At 51.2% G+C, this 14,726-nt stretch overlaps 7 protein-coding genes across 7 annotated transcripts; 2 read left to right on the forward strand and 5 right to left on the reverse strand.

The window, feature by feature from the left end:
• Nucleotides 1-64: 64 nt before the first annotated feature.
• FSUBG_11443 (uncharacterized protein) lies at nt 65-733 on the forward strand (the record flags this gene model as incomplete). Its single annotated transcript, XM_036676126.1, has 1 exon — nt 65-733. The coding sequence occupies one exon, from the start codon at nt 65-67 to the stop codon at nt 731-733; it is 669 nt and encodes a 222-aa protein (XP_036533074.1).
• A 114-nt stretch (nt 734-847) lies between these two features.
• Nucleotides 848-1,354, reverse strand: FSUBG_11444 (transcriptional activator srcap; the record flags this gene model as incomplete). Its single annotated transcript, XM_036676127.1, has 1 exon — nt 848-1,354. The coding sequence occupies one exon, from the start codon at nt 1,352-1,354 to the stop codon at nt 848-850; it is 507 nt and encodes a 168-aa protein (XP_036533075.1).
• A 1,627-nt stretch (nt 1,355-2,981) lies between these two features.
• On the reverse strand, nt 2,982-3,657 carry FSUBG_11445 (uncharacterized protein; the record flags this gene model as incomplete). The annotated part of the gene is made up of 2 exons (XM_036676128.1): nt 2,982-3,496; nt 3,588-3,657. The coding sequence occupies 2 exons, from the start codon at nt 3,655-3,657 to the stop codon at nt 2,982-2,984; spliced, it is 585 nt and encodes a 194-aa protein (XP_036533076.1).
• Nucleotides 3,658-4,673: 1,016 nt separating this feature from the next.
• FSUBG_11446 (uncharacterized protein) lies at nt 4,674-5,987 on the reverse strand (the record flags this gene model as incomplete). Its single annotated transcript, XM_036676129.1, has 1 exon — nt 4,674-5,987. The coding sequence occupies one exon, from the start codon at nt 5,985-5,987 to the stop codon at nt 4,674-4,676; it is 1,314 nt and encodes a 437-aa protein (XP_036533077.1).
• A 1,993-nt stretch (nt 5,988-7,980) lies between these two features.
• FSUBG_11447 (uncharacterized protein) lies at nt 7,981-8,713 on the forward strand (the record flags this gene model as incomplete). Its single annotated transcript, XM_036676130.1, has 3 exons — nt 7,981-8,129; nt 8,216-8,516; nt 8,555-8,713. 3 exons carry the CDS (start codon nt 7,981-7,983, stop codon nt 8,711-8,713), a joined length of 609 nt encoding a protein of 202 aa, XP_036533078.1.
• Nucleotides 8,714-9,036: 323 nt separating this feature from the next.
• FSUBG_11448 (uncharacterized protein) lies at nt 9,037-10,047 on the reverse strand (the record flags this gene model as incomplete). Its single annotated transcript, XM_036676131.1, has 2 exons — nt 9,037-9,804; nt 9,898-10,047. 2 exons carry the CDS (start codon nt 10,045-10,047, stop codon nt 9,037-9,039), a joined length of 918 nt encoding a protein of 305 aa, XP_036533079.1.
• Nucleotides 10,048-12,365: 2,318 nt separating this feature from the next.
• Nucleotides 12,366-13,535, reverse strand: FSUBG_11449 (uncharacterized protein; the record flags this gene model as incomplete). Its single annotated transcript, XM_036676132.1, has 2 exons — nt 12,366-12,929; nt 12,984-13,535. The coding sequence occupies 2 exons, from the start codon at nt 13,533-13,535 to the stop codon at nt 12,366-12,368; spliced, it is 1,116 nt and encodes a 371-aa protein (XP_036533080.1).
• Nucleotides 13,536-14,726: the final 1,191 nt, after the last annotated feature.

The raw sequence follows: 14,726 nt of genomic DNA on the forward strand, positions 1-14,726 counted from the left end.
TCGCGTCATACTACACTCTACCCCTGGTTTCAGATCATGGAACACTTTACCATCTCCCTCCAAAATGGAGACGAGTGTTCGACTACACAAATACATTCTACCTGCACTCTGGGCTGAATACGGGGTCCTCAATGAATGCAACTCAATCGTGCTCTTCAGTCATAGCCTTGGCAGTATGTTTACCATAGCGACAGCAGCTATGCATGCCAAGGACGAAAGTCCCTCTTATGTACTAAGTGGAATTATTTATTCCGGCCTGGGCGACCTCTGGCAGCCTCATATAATGGAAAGCTTTCTCAAGATGTCGCTTGACCCCATGGGCCACGCATTGAATTCTCCCAAGGAGAAAGATGCCACTATGTTTCGCTCAAATACCGTGCACCCCAGCATCCTCAAGCTTACGGAGCAGCTTGATGCACCAATACCATTGGCTGAAATCCAGAGTTTGCCCGAATCCTGGATTCCCAGCTGGAAGGCAAAATGGGCGGCACATGTTCGAGTTCCCGTCATGTACGCTGTAGCAGAGCAGGAGCCTTTCTTTATTGTCTCGAAGGAGAGATTAGAAGCATGTACTAAATCGTTCTCAGCTAGCCCTAGGGCTGGTGGTAGTTTCGTCCTGGGGGCACCTCACTGCATGGAGCTGAGTTTGTGGGCGCAAGGATGGTATGCGAGGGTCTTTGGGTTTGCAATAGAGTGCTCTTTGCAACGTGAATGGCAGACAGCCAGCAAGTAGACGAAACTCAGCATAACTATCTCCTGTTCCCGTTTCACCTCTTGTTACTGTGTTTCCATTCATTACTGTGCTATCCTGGATAGAGTAACATAACATCAACAACCTTCTGATGCCCTAGTGTGTGATAGACCCGATACAGACTTCTCGGTTACAAAGGTTACCCCGATAGGAAGCTCCACCACGAGGCGTCCAAGCAAAGGTCATAAATAAGACGATGGGATCTTCAGAGTGTGTCTTCCCAACGCTCAACTCAGGTTGCATGGTTGTCTCCATACGTTGAGTACCCGCTAAACCACCCTCCGCTCCATATGCAAACCCGAACTCCAACGCTATGGGCTTCGCAGCCTCGAGAAACTCTTTCGCTTGTACTAGGAGATAGTTGCACTCATCTGTAACCCGGTGGACCAAGGGTTTCGCCACCCCATCCACCGCATTGGCAAGCGTAAAACTACTACTCACTCCTTTGTCCTGCTGGTGGTGCAGTGTCACCTCATCCCGGCTAGCCCGGCCGATTGATACAATAGCCGAGAAAGCAACACTGCCTTGCCTGAGATCGAGCCGGATGACGATCTCACCACGGGAAATGGCGATATCACTCGTGGCCGTGTAACGACAGACCATGGTGTTCTTCAACACGACGGAGACGTTTATGAGCTCAAATTTCTTCTGGGGTGCGCCAGCCAGAAAAAGTCTTGCATGCGTCGTCCATCAACTCAAACTCCAGGCGAAGCGTCATAATTTCGGCCGCATTTGCTGTGTACCAGAGCATATTACGCCCTTTGTCATATATCGAGGCTCCTTGACCAGTTCAGAGGCTCTGTCTTGGGCTTAAAACGCACCGTGATGGACTCGGCGACAACCCGGGATATGTTGCCAAGCCAGCATCGTAAGACATCTACCTCCGTCAGGGGCACTGGCACGATTATCTTGACAGGGAAGCCGGTTGTGACGGTGAGTGGCTGTGCTGTCGACAGCAGCCTGCTAGATCTCGGACAAAGAGGTTGAGCCGGCTGTCGGTCGTGATCGTGGCATGGGGCATAAGGGTGACGTTCTTAGGGATACCTTCTGATACCAGAACAAGGCTGTTGGCGTCTATGAACGGTAAGTCATCCTAGACCATCCTTGTCGACGGACGAAAGACTCTTCTAGCCATGCGCAAAGCACCGCCCTTTGAGCATTAGGGTTATAGGCATCTAGAAGTTCCCCATTCAGCTCAGTAGCAAGACTGTAAGTGATAAACCACTGCAGAATAGGATTGTTATATTGTTTGCTTCGATGGACTGGAACCTGCTCTCACGCTGTCTTTGTTCCCATGAGCACATGTTAGTAGAGTTCCTTGACGTTAGGCCGTGTTTTTTTAGGAATATCGAACCATGTTTTACCGAGAAAGGTTGACCAGTTCTCCAGGAGAAACCGGGCCAGGTAGCGGTTGGGTACGACATTTACATATATCTGGTGTATATACAAGTAACGATCTCCTATCCCGAATGGCCTCTCCATGTTAGCAAGCACCTAACCTTTCGCTGTTGAGAGAACAGGGGTATTTAGGGGTTTACCGCTTACGTGGATGGCCATGTGTGTTTCCGCTACCCGAACAACCAAGGACAAAAATAGGCTTTAAACACTCCCACATCTCGTCTGGGTTCGAAGAGCTAGCGTCGTGATGGCTAAGCTTTACTACAAGTACCGAGTTGTTGTGGCTTGGGAGGTATTCCATCCACTCGTAGATCTTTAACTCGACCTTGCTGTATGTGGTATGTATCGCCACCCAGGTAGTGAGAAACCGAGACGTTTGTGGGCTTCTGGTTGTTGTCAAGCTCAGACCTGACCACAAGGGAACGCATCCTCTCGGCGTTCTTCTTGGCGATTGTTGGCTGGAAGTCACCGTGAATCACCATTCGGTCCAACGCAACGCAATACAATGCCAGCGCCCTTCCCGTAGTAGTGGTATCTATATAGGTGGGCAGGTGTGCCTCACTGTTTCGATGAGCTTTTTGAGGCTCTAGCATCTCGCTCGATCGCTGGGGGAAACAACTGTGTTGTCCTCAGCAAAGAGATTACGTTCAACCAGCCATTTTATACCCACTCGCATCTTAAGAAGCTTCTTAAATGTTTGTGCCGGGCGCAGTCCGTCTGTCTCTACCTTAATCTGGAGCAGTCCCTCGTCAGTTTCTCCTAGCTCCCTATTACCAGTAATACTAGTCGAGGAGGTCTTGTCGTAAGCCGTATCCTAGGTTGTGGGATCCCTCTAAGTCGGTGCATAGAAGTATGTCTCTAGCTCGTCATCCTTGTCATAGCGCGCGCGACTGAGGATGCTGAAATCCCGATTTCCCATCATATATTGCAGGGGGTACCACATGACGCCCCTAGCGAGATCCTTGTCCCAGTGTGTCTCAACAAACCCATCGAAGACCAGACGCTTGCGGTCTTCTATCCTGTCCGGGTCGCCCTGACACTCAAAGTCTCTTTCGATGTCCCTGATGGCTCGGTCGATGTTCACGCTGGACATCGTCGCTACCAGCGGTATATTATGGTGCGGTTCGCCCCGGCCGTCTCCATGGCCGTTCTTTGAGGGATCCGGTCCGCCATGCATCAGGACAGCTCGCTCAACTTTCTTCATACGCTGAACTGTGGAGACCGTAAACATGAGCACGATAATGCCATCGCCTAGCCCAACATTAAGGAAGTACGAAACAACTCCGCACTTTGTGTTGTCTATGATGACGACGGAGGTTGGCCAAGGGCGCAGCAGCCAATGCGGCGCTAAAGAATCAAGATTGTAAGATCAAACAAGCGTTTGTGCTGGTGGTCTGAAAGGCGACGACGCAACGCTGCCAACTCCAACCCGAATCACTTCGCAACTGCATCCAATAGCCAGTGGAGATGGACGGAACAGGACGCTGACACCGGTGCTTGCGTGTCATGATGTCTCTCAGAGGCGGTTGACATCCCCCTTGAACTCTAGACCGGCACAGTCTCAGCCCTCGGACAATGACGGCAGCATGCTAGGGTCAACACCAGCCACCTCAGCAACCAGAGCTGATAGATCGGATCTGGAATCATAGTATCTCCGAACTCGAGGTGCCCAGACTCGCGGGATAGCTCACGCCAGTGCGCAGAGCATACCTTTGATAGGTCTAGCTCTCTAACAGTCACACGCCTTTCGCCTTTCAGTTCTGTCACCGCTCACGGTCTGCCGTAGAAGACGTGTCGTCCCGCATGTGATGCAGGTAGAGATGTTGGACGATAGAGCCGCTGAATTATTGTATCGACGTGACTTGGGCGCTGCTTACCTACTAACCTCTGGGTGCTCAGTACTTTCAAGCTGGCTGTGGCTGAGACATTGGCTAGTTTGATGCCCCTATAGTCACGAATACTGAATAATTCAAGCTTAATATTGGATGTAGACTGTCAATGTTTGTTCGTGGTCAGCTGGAGACTAAGTCCGTCGGGACGGATCGATGGAGTCGACCACGAGCCTCGACCTGTCCCTTGGGGCTTTACGGATTCTTCCACATCCGGGGGTAGTTGTAAAGGGGGACACGTAGCCACTCCTACGCTAGAGCCTGTTGGGCATTCTTGATCCATCTTCACTGCCCAGGTTGCCGTCGTTGAAAGTATCGTCTTGTGTTGTGTTGTGAGTAATATCATGGATAACGCTAAGTGCAGCGAAAAGGCTCGATTGTTTCCAACGTCTGCATTGAGATTGGTTTTAGTTCCCACCTGATTAGTTACTTCAAAAGTTAGGATCCCTATCTTCCTTCCTCCCAACCTTTAATAAATAGCCCCCGATTGCGGTATAGGGACCTGGCTCATACCGTACATACTCATCCTCAGCCTTCACTGGCAATGCTGTGTATTGCTCTAGGGACTTTCGCAATGAATTATCGTGATCTTTCTTAATGTTATATTTCTTCGTATTAACATTGCTGCTATCACTTCATTCGCCATTAGTTTTGCCGCGCTTGCTATCCTCCCCCTCTACGCCGGCCGCACCCTTGCTATCGGGGTAACATGGCTGCAACCAGGCCCAATCACTATTCCCTAAGACGGGCAACCTCACAGCTTCGAGTTCGCTCTTTGAATCGATATCCGGCAGGACAACTGGAGTTTCAGATCGTAGTTCCTGTCCTGGTGCTATCGCGGGCGGGACATCCTGGGTGACAACCAACGGTCCCAGGTGCAAGAAGGCTTTTATATTTGCTAGAGTGCGCTGCCAAGTCCACGCCGGAAGCACCAGCTCTTGCACCGGGAGACTGTCCGAGTACGTGTGTATAGGAGAGAAGGGATCCATAAGTACGCCGCGAACGACGAGCTCTGGGTTGCGGCGGCGGTTGCCGTCATCATTCTCCGGTGAGATGTAGAAAGCGCGCAGAGGGATCTTCTTGCTCGGCAGAATCCGCTTTGGAGAATCATCCAAACGGTTTCCATCGCTCGCCATCGATGGCAGCGCGGGCTGCGATGTAGTCGGACTCGAGGGGTCGTGATCAAAGTCGCTATAAACCTTGTCTAAGACCAAGCCGAGGTCCTGTTGTCCCGGAGCAGCTTCGCAGTCAAAGACTCCCACTAGCCCGTCAAAACCACTTGAAGCATTCCCGACTTTAATGTCGAACACATATTTACTAAGGGGCTCGCTCGTCTGACTGTCACCCACAGCCTGTTTGCTGAGGGGCAGCCTGGCAAGTTCCAAGGACCAGCCCGCATGCGCAAGAGCCAGAGGTCGTCCAATCAGAGCGTTGGAGAAGTCGGAGAAGGCGTTCGGTGCGGGTTCCATTTTATTGGCAGCGCGGACCGCCATGGCCCAGAAGTCACGGAGAAAGGCTTCGTCCTGAAATCGGGCCACTAGGAGCTGGAGTTGGACGAGCTGGCGAGTTGGCTTCTTGGTGAGGTCAGGATCCTTGATAGGCGGTCCAAACGGCTCCCAGGTCTGCAAGCTCTGAGTTCCATTGCGGCCGGGGAGCCGAACCTCGCGATAGAAGGTGCCGTCCTGCAGAAACAGCTGGAGGCCCTGGTTGGCGTAGTTGATGAGCATCCAGCCCCAGATGGGATTTTCCCACTCGTCCGCTGGACGCCAGAGCGGAAACGGTTCTTTTAGCCCGCGTGATGACATTGCAGGTCGCCTAATTGTAGTACCGTCATCTTGGTCTTCAGCTGGATCAAAAGGAACGACAAAGGCCGTGTTCAGCCGAGCCTCTTGGTTGTAGACACCCTGGCGCGCCTCACAGGGTCTATTCTCGTTGTCTTTCGTAGCCATTGTGAGGCAATACTCGCTGGGCTTGTGCTGCCCGGTCTCCAAGTCCAAGTTTCTATTTCTCAGCTCGTGTGGCAGCAGCAGACTTGGAGCTTGGGCAACTTGGACTTCCCCTGAGGTATTCCTCGTTGTATTTCCTGGTATGACACGCACAGCGGAGGAGAGCCTTAATTCTAGCATAGGATGGGGGGAGTGGAGCTCCTTATATACATATGCAGCATCGAATCCTTATCAGGGAAGCTAGACCGATCAGGGCTACCCTATCTTTTGACACCTCGTACAACTGCATTAGAGCCATTTTAATGTATTTTAGTCCGTACACCAATGCTTCTTCAAGCGGAGTTGGAGTGTAAATACGTAAGCTATTGGCCAGTTGCTCCAGTCTAGTCGCTGGTGGTGGCGGTCACAATGCAAATAGTCGCCTGCACGTCGACGATAGTGCATGTCTTAGCTGCACTGAGATGCCTGCGCCGCCTTGATTGATTGGCGGAATTGATTGGGGAAGGGTATACGACGTAAGCTTCGCCCGGCGGCAGAATATGCAGTTGACAGGACGTCTCCAAATAACAAACAAAAGCCCGTTCTGGCATAGGACGGCCTCGACAGCTCGGCCAAGCTCCCGTTCATCGCCACTAAGTTCCTCTTGGCCACAATTCTGTCTTATTGACCCAAACTCGCCTTCAAGTTCGCGCCAATAAACTGAGAATAGGCAACACAACCACCGCTAAGTAAGTTATGTCGGCCTGACAACAGTCGTGAGCCCGCTCGCGAAAAAGAAGCTCAGGTTCTTCTCAAGCGGACCCAACAACATCCCCCGCCTTGAAACTCACTCATTCCGCGCGGGTGTTTTCGATGCTCTCGGTCTAAAAAAGCCTGGTGAGAAGAATGTGGGCCATGTCCTCGCCTACCCGTCCCAGCTCACCTCCTTCATTTCTAAGGCCAAAGTAAGCACTCTGAAACTTGCCTATCGTCTGTCGCCTCTGACAATATCATATTTCCGTCTATCATCGACGTACGTACGTCGACTGTGCCCTCGCTACAGCTCTGATTATTGCGCCCCTTCAACTCTACAACTAGCTTGAAGGATCTCAAGCCACAGCTGGTTCCTTGAAGGGCTATGTTGACAGGATCAAGTAACTGGCCTTTCTCCACCTGATGGTTTAAGTTCATCTGTTCCTGCCCCCGTATGCCTCCTTTAGTCGTGAGTAATGCTGAGATATTACCTTTCCAAACATGCTTCATTTGGACGGCAAGACATATATTGGCGAGTGGGCACTAGGGAACCAGGGTGCCTGGCAGCCCATCCACGAACTGACGGCGGGGTCTGTCATAACTAACACCAGCCTCGGCCACATGTATCACATAGATGCAAAGAAGGTAGCGGTCCGTTTCCTCGTCGACCACCATGGTGAATGAGAGCACCGAAAGAGCTACTGTCCGGACATCGGTCACGGCTACGTAGATGCCTAAGGATGCGGAGGCAGGTCACAAAGACAGGCGTATTGTGGTCTATTTTATTGTCAAAGCGGGTTGCCTTGTCAGCGTAAACTGCGTCCTCGCTGACAGAACTAATTCCAACTCTCTGATGGAGAAACTGCGAAAGCTGGGATTGGGCTACACGGTCTGGTAGTTCTCGCAGCTGGGTATTCGGCGGGACGAGCCAGGCACCAGGTACATTATCTATGCCACAAGCTGCACAAGCTCGACAGGCGAGATCCTTCCTATGCATCATGGTTGATCCGAGTTGGCGGGAAACTGAGCAAGCTGGGGCCGTCAGAGGATTAGGAGCTGTCCCGCTGTCTTGCCAGTTCTTGTCGAGGATATGTGCCAGATGAGGACTTTTCCGGGGAATTCAGAGGCTGGGAGACCTGTCTATTCTCCTGCTACATACCCTCGCTATCATGACATTACGAACTCGTAGGCGATCTCTGCATTACCAAAGTGGTCATACACCGATCGAGAGATAAGCCGTCAGGATGCAGCTATCAAGGGCACAATGCAGTCGTTCTACGTCGTGTCCCTAAAGTTTAGCTTTCCCCTAGGCATTGATTCTGTTTACCTGGCACCTGGGAGCAACAGCGAGGTTACCGTCCTACCTTATATCGCCTTGGAGGACCGCCTCGTTCCGTGGGATCGCGAGCCCACGTACCTCGTGACAAACGGGATAAGGGGGATGAGAGACGCCGTACCCCATGGCTGGCCCTTCTGTTCTTTACGGTCTCTAAGCTCAGGATTGAACCGGAAAGGGTTAAGAAGGTCATCTACAGGCTGCCTCCCGATGTGAAAAAAGAGCAGAGTGACACCTGCGCCCTCCGTATGCGATATCTGAACGATGTCACCACAACAATCTCCTACGACTCTCCAGAAGATGACCGCGACGCTACCGGTCCCGTTCAAGTGATACTTTTGGAGCCGGATCTATTCGCTGCCCCCTTCATTGATGACAGTCAACCTACTACAGGAGGACAAGAGCCTCGTGTGTCTAAGTACAGGTGCCTCTCTCACCTCCGGAAGACAACAGCAGACGGAATGGTAGTCGCTAGAACGTGGAGGAAAACGATGACGACCAGACGTTCTTCACTGTCATCATTTCCCCTCGCAAGTCTTCCATTGGAGCCGGTGTGCCCACCACGACCATCGTCCACTTTGCGTCTCTGACAATGGCGTCAGGGCTCACCCCGTCGCCTCCACCGTCCCAGCGAGTCGCAGCACTTAGCCTGTACCGCTAGACATTTACCTGTCTACCGTCCAAGAACCTCCCTAGCTTATTCGATGCGCTAGCAAATCTCGGCAGCAAGCTCACGGTACTGCAGCCAGGTGATCGTTGATTCTACGTGCTCTTTATTCTTAAGCTGCTTCCGGATATACTTAGATGTCGTGGAAAATACCGATATCAATCCGGTATATATAATAGAAGGTATTAGATGACCACTAATTTTATCTCCTCAGCTATGGACTATTGGAACCGCTGCGTACCGCCGTCTCAGAGGGCCTCTTGCAACCTTTCATCAATTTCCCTCGTTCCTACATCGAACAAACCACGCCTAAGCGCTCATTCAACCTTTGAAGGCCAGACCGAGGTCATGCCAGGTCCGCTCAAGTAGAGGTTGACCTGCACAGCATAGATCTTGTTATTGTAGTACTGAACCACTTCCAACACCTCGCCGGTTGCAGGGGCCTTCTCCAGCAATCCAGTGCCGCCCTCGGCCAATGTAACATTGGTCCACAAGTCCTGAGCCACCCGCGGCGCACTCAGCTCGTTGGGAATGAAAGCAGAGATGTTTCCATAGGGATACACAATGCCAGGAATAATGGCGCCAGTGACGACTATCCCCGTCTCCTCGTCAATCACTAGGTTCAGCCTTGCGTTCTTGTCGGATGGAAGGCCCGGGAATTGGCATCCAAGTGGGTCATAAGAACCGTTTCTGTTTGGGCCAGCATCAACCACCCTCCCTCCAACTTCAGTGAACTGGCAGTCGTCCGCCAGCTTAGCTTCAAAGGTTGTGTTAGGGCTGAAAGTAGCGGCGCTGACCTTCTCCAATGTCTCCCTGGATGCCTTGGTCCGATTGGAAGGCAGATCCGTCCAGAATTCCGAATTCTCCGCAAGCTCTGCCGCCGAAAAGGTGAAGCCGTGGTCACCGCGCGAGCGGTTGATGTAGATTTCCAGCTCGGTGATCTTGTCATCGACGACCTTGACGCGGCCTCGCAGGACTGATTGAAGCTCATCATTCCCTTCACTGACTGCAAGGGCGAAATAAGCTGAGCCTACTGTGGTGTCGATGGCAAGGAGGCTAGGCTTGCCGACCCTGGTAATGGTGCGCTATGCAGTCATAAAACCAAGAGCTGCGGGATGGGAATTCTCTGTCGCACGGTATTGTGTTGCCAGTGGCAGAGTGTCAGGATTGTGGGAAACCATCGAGTCCAGAATATCGTAGACAAGGACTGTTAATTTGGCCCTGGCACCTTGGTCACTTGAGCTGCAATCATCGCGCTTTGAATGCTGAGTAGGCGCGGCAAGGCCTAAGCCAAAGGATGCAGCCACGGCGAAGATTGAAAACCTCATGGTCAAAGAGACAACGGAGCCGACACGTAGCGAAGTAAGCTACACTAGATTGGCTTGCTGGAGAGGCTTTTCGATTAGACTTTGTGGGTTCGGAGGCGGAAAAGACACAGCTTATATAGCAATCGATGAAGAAACCTCCTATCGGTCACGACTCAAGGCCTTGTACATCACAATGATCGTAGCTGGTGATCATTACTCCGCATGCCCACATGCCGAATCTGCCCACTAATGGCATAACCCACCTTGGTTGAGTTGGTGCTGGTTGTGGGCTTCACGCTGTTCTGGATTTGCCCAAGTCTTTCCCCGATACGTAAACCGCAGAAGCATCGGTCTAACTATTTCGGAATAGGATTGCTAAGGCATAGATGTCACAACCAAGAATTACTCAAAACATCTATGAGCTAGATGAATGTTTCCACACTGATTCTTCATTACTGAAGACCCTGACAGCTAGGAATTGCGCTTGTAGATCAATGCAGGCAGCTTGCCAAGCCACTACAACGTGTTGTTGGGGGATTCACAATCGACGACACGAGATTCTTCCCCAGCTTTTCAGGGCACACTAATTAAGCTTCCCCGCATCTAAGGAGAAGCGATTTCCTGGGGAACATCCTTAGATTCATTCTTCGCTTCGCTTTTGATTTGCATAATTGAGTTCTTCACTCCACATGCCGATGTACAGCTTCCACATGGCGACAAATGGCGCTCCACATCCCGCCAGTTCTTCTAAATTGCATCTCCTGCACATGACCTCAGCTTTCTGACTCACACTACAGAAAGCGGGATATCGGTACCCATATGTTCAAGCGACCTGGTCAGACAGGTCTGAGTGTCAAGACATGGTGGCCGCGTCATATAGCTCGGTTGCGGGCAGCTTCTGGATGGTAGTATAGGGTTATTGCTTGTAAAAGCCCCAGCCACCTCAATCCAGGATTGATGCGAGTCCTATGCCATTTCCAAGGTACCCCACGCAGGTCTACTGTTATTGTTGTGCTGATGACCTGAGCGACTTAGTCCTCTTCAACGTCTCGCAACAATGCAGACTAACGATGTTCTCTATTTTCTAACAAATACTTGTTTTAAACCCGGATATCTGTTTAGCTACATTTAGTTACTAGATCAGAGACAAAGATGTAGTAACAGTAACTGCGCTGTGCCTGTGTTGGCGTATGACCTCGTCTTGCTTCCCTGACAATGATGACGGCGGATCACATCGTGACCAGACGACTTCAGTGAACGGACAGGTCACCATATCTATGGTAGCAACCCAGAGAAGTGGCTCCGAACCAGAATTAGCATAGAGAGCGGCTTGTAGCCTTAACTCGTATGACTTGTTCTCGGTATTCTTGGCTCGGTTTGCGATTACCTCCGATGTGCAAAGCATTGGCCCCAGTTCCAAAATCTCACTTTAAATCACATTGTTAAGCCTGGTGAAAAAAGAGAATTAAAGGACGTCTTTTCCAACATCATTTCCAATCGGAGGTCAAGTTGAAGTTTGTCTTGGGCATCAAAAGCAATAGCAATTTCTATGCGAGGAGCAACAATTGATTAATTTATGGTTTATTCAATGGCTACTACCTGTCAATTTATGTCTTCTGCGGTCAGGATCATTCGCTTACCTGGGCATCTTTTGAAGCGGTTTTTGATAATCGCGATCTGGGGAGCTGTAGCATATATAATGTTTGACCTCTATCTTGTGAGCGGCATCTTAAGATGAGTTGTGGGTTCAGGGTAGCTCTTACATGCAGCATGCATCTTAAGATGCCAGTCCCACTTCCCGAGCGCGGGGTAACTTTCTATGCCTGGGGGTTAGCTCCAGGTTCGGCAATTATTATCACACTGCCCTCCAAAAAAGTCACGTTCAGCAGGATTCGAACCATGACCTCCAGCACATCTATCAGAAATCCTCAACAACCACAATTGCTGGCCTTCATGCATCACTGGATGTCATCTTCAGCGGACTGTAATAACAACGCATTCCACGCCCACTTACGTTTAATTGGAAAAGGAACAGGTACCTGCCTCACAAGACCCGCGGTACTGGGATGTCTCCACGAATATGCTGTCAAAGGATATGGTAACATTATGCTCCTCGCAATACCATCAACAGGACGCCTTCATGGAGCAACAGTCAACTGCCGACACAATATCTGATAACCAGCGCTGTTATATAAGCTCCCATGCTGATAGTCTAATTAGTCCTGTAAAAGGAACTCCGCAAGCATCAACCAAGTCCAAGTGATGCTGGGTATCATGATCATACAATCCAAGTCCTTGCAACGCCATCATATCGTGGAGAAACTTCCATCCTAGGCAACTTATTCCCCAGACGCCAAAATGTCATTAATCAGCGACCGCAAGTCATTCACCTGCTCCACCGGCTTTGCCCTCAAGACCTCCCAGCTTAAACGCTGCATACTCAGCATGCACAACGCCGCATCCATGTCCTTTTGCTCTTTGTCAATGTCGTCCACACAGCCCGCAACAGCCTCCTGCATTAGCACAACTGTATCCTGGAGCGCTGGTTCCTGTTCCGTCTGGTCATCTACCTTCTTTTGAGCCGCTGTCATGACAAGTTCTGCTTCTTCAGCTTTGCGCTTCGCCTCGTTTAATGTCTGTTTCGCTTCGGGGATGCTGTTTCGGACTGAGGCTGGGAGGATGTCTCCATGGTTTGCGACCAGCGCCTCGAGCTCGGCGAGCGCGGCCTCGGACTCTTGGGCACTCAGGCGGGCGCTGTGGTGGATTGTTGTGGCATCTCGGAGAGCGTTGTTAAGTGTATCCGTTTGGTCGATTCGCGATTGTGCCGCGTCGCGGTCGGTTTTGAACAGCTCGAGGCGGCGTTGGTGTGCAGCAATGCGCTTGCGGTATTCCTCGATCGGTAGCTGTTGAGGATTAGATTGAACTATCAAGCGAGGGATAGTCGTATGGGTACTTACGGGGCCTTTTGCTTCGGCGATTGACGAGCTGATGGCTCGAGAACCTTGTTCGCCTTCATCATCACCTGTGTCCTCTGTACCTGCAGCTGGGGGCTTGGGTTCGGTCGCAAGATTCTTGCGGCGTCTTTTGAGAGGTCGATCCTTGGATGGCGACGAGGTCATGGGCGCATCCTGGTCAGATTCTTCCATCCCATCCTCCTCGTCTTGCAGCACACATTCCTGTGACTTCGCATGGATCTCCGCCTTGACTTTATTGACAATATTGTTTGTAATCAACCCCGTCGGGTCACGGCTCGCCTCTTCTTTGATTCGAGCGACTACTTGTTGTACTGTAATGCCAGCCTTTCCACTGCTGGCCAGCTGGATAATCTGGGCGAGGTTCTCGATCAGGCTCTGTCCCCAGGACCGAGGAGCATGCTTGCCAAAGAGTTCCGACGGCTCGAAGCCGGCTGCTGCACATATTCGCTCCTTGGCGCGTAGGACTCGTTTCTCGTTCTTGTTCTTGCTTGACTGCGGGGGCGGAGTTGGTAGGGCCTTGATAGTGTCGGCCATGTTTGGTATGGATACGATCGTGGAGATACTCTAATGTTTAGTGCGTACGCGATTCAGATCGCGTTGCAGGGGTGAGCCAGGGCAGATGAGATTACGTGATGCTGCTTCATTCTTCCGATTGGCCAAAATCTACTGACCCTGGTCATGTACCTGCGTTAGGTCGTAGCCAACCAGGCACGCGTCACGTCATCACAACAAATGTCCCCCACCATCTCGGTCAAGCTTCCCACTTTTGTAAACACGTTACGTAGCAACCTTCAGAGACGCCGTAACCTTGCGTGGAATGGCGCCAGCTACAGGTCGCCGCTCTTTTGCTCATCCAGATCCATTTCACCCTTTGCGTTTGCGTGCACTCTTTTCTTTAAAAGCCAAGGATGACACAGAAGGTCGGTACATAATCTGTCTCGCTCTGCGAGATAAGCTCCTGCGCCATCCGGGGACGCAACCACGGTGTTTCCAAGAATGTCACAGTCTAATGCAAGAGGAAAGTGCTAAGTTCAGCCATTTAATGCGCCATGTGACCTCTGGACAAGTGTATGACGACCACTATGAGTACAACATCTGGTGTCACTGGAACGCAAAGTTAACTGGGCGTAATACCCCCCGTAAACAACCACCACCACCAACGGACCAGCAATGGGTGCAGCTCGTTTTGGATGAGACCAAAACGTGGCTAAGCAGTCTTCCACCTCGTGCACCAGGGAGTAACAGTAACATCTGGCCTACCTGGCGACAATATCACGCTGAACAAATTGCGGCTTTCTTAGAGTTTGGGTCTCCACCGAATAAAGACGACGCCGTTGAAGTCTATTACTGCGCCTCAACCGAAGATGCCGCTAACTTGGTCGACTCTGGTGCCCTGCTCGTCATGGAGAACCAGCAACCGTTTCCATGGAACGGCCCGCCACTAAACGACTCTTTCCAACGCCTGTCAGACTCCGAATGACTCCGACGGCTACAACTTCGCGACCACACGAGCATTCGACCAATCAACACGCGTTCTTTTGAAGCAACAATGAGAGATCATCATTGGGTTACCATTCCGACATGTCCGAGAGATACAATCGATCCCAACAACTTGGACATGGCCAAGAATACAATACCAATTCACCTACAGAGTCAGTAAACAAGTCATTCAAATTGCAATGCATTGCAATTGCAGGATGTGAAGGAGTTCACGAGTAAGAGAGA

The sequence above is a fragment of the Fusarium subglutinans genome (genome assembly GCF_013396075.1).
Source record: "Fusarium subglutinans strain NRRL 66333 chromosome Unknown NRRL66333_c0000217, whole genome shotgun sequence".
NCBI lineage: Eukaryota > Fungi > Ascomycota > Sordariomycetes > Hypocreales > Nectriaceae > Fusarium > Fusarium subglutinans.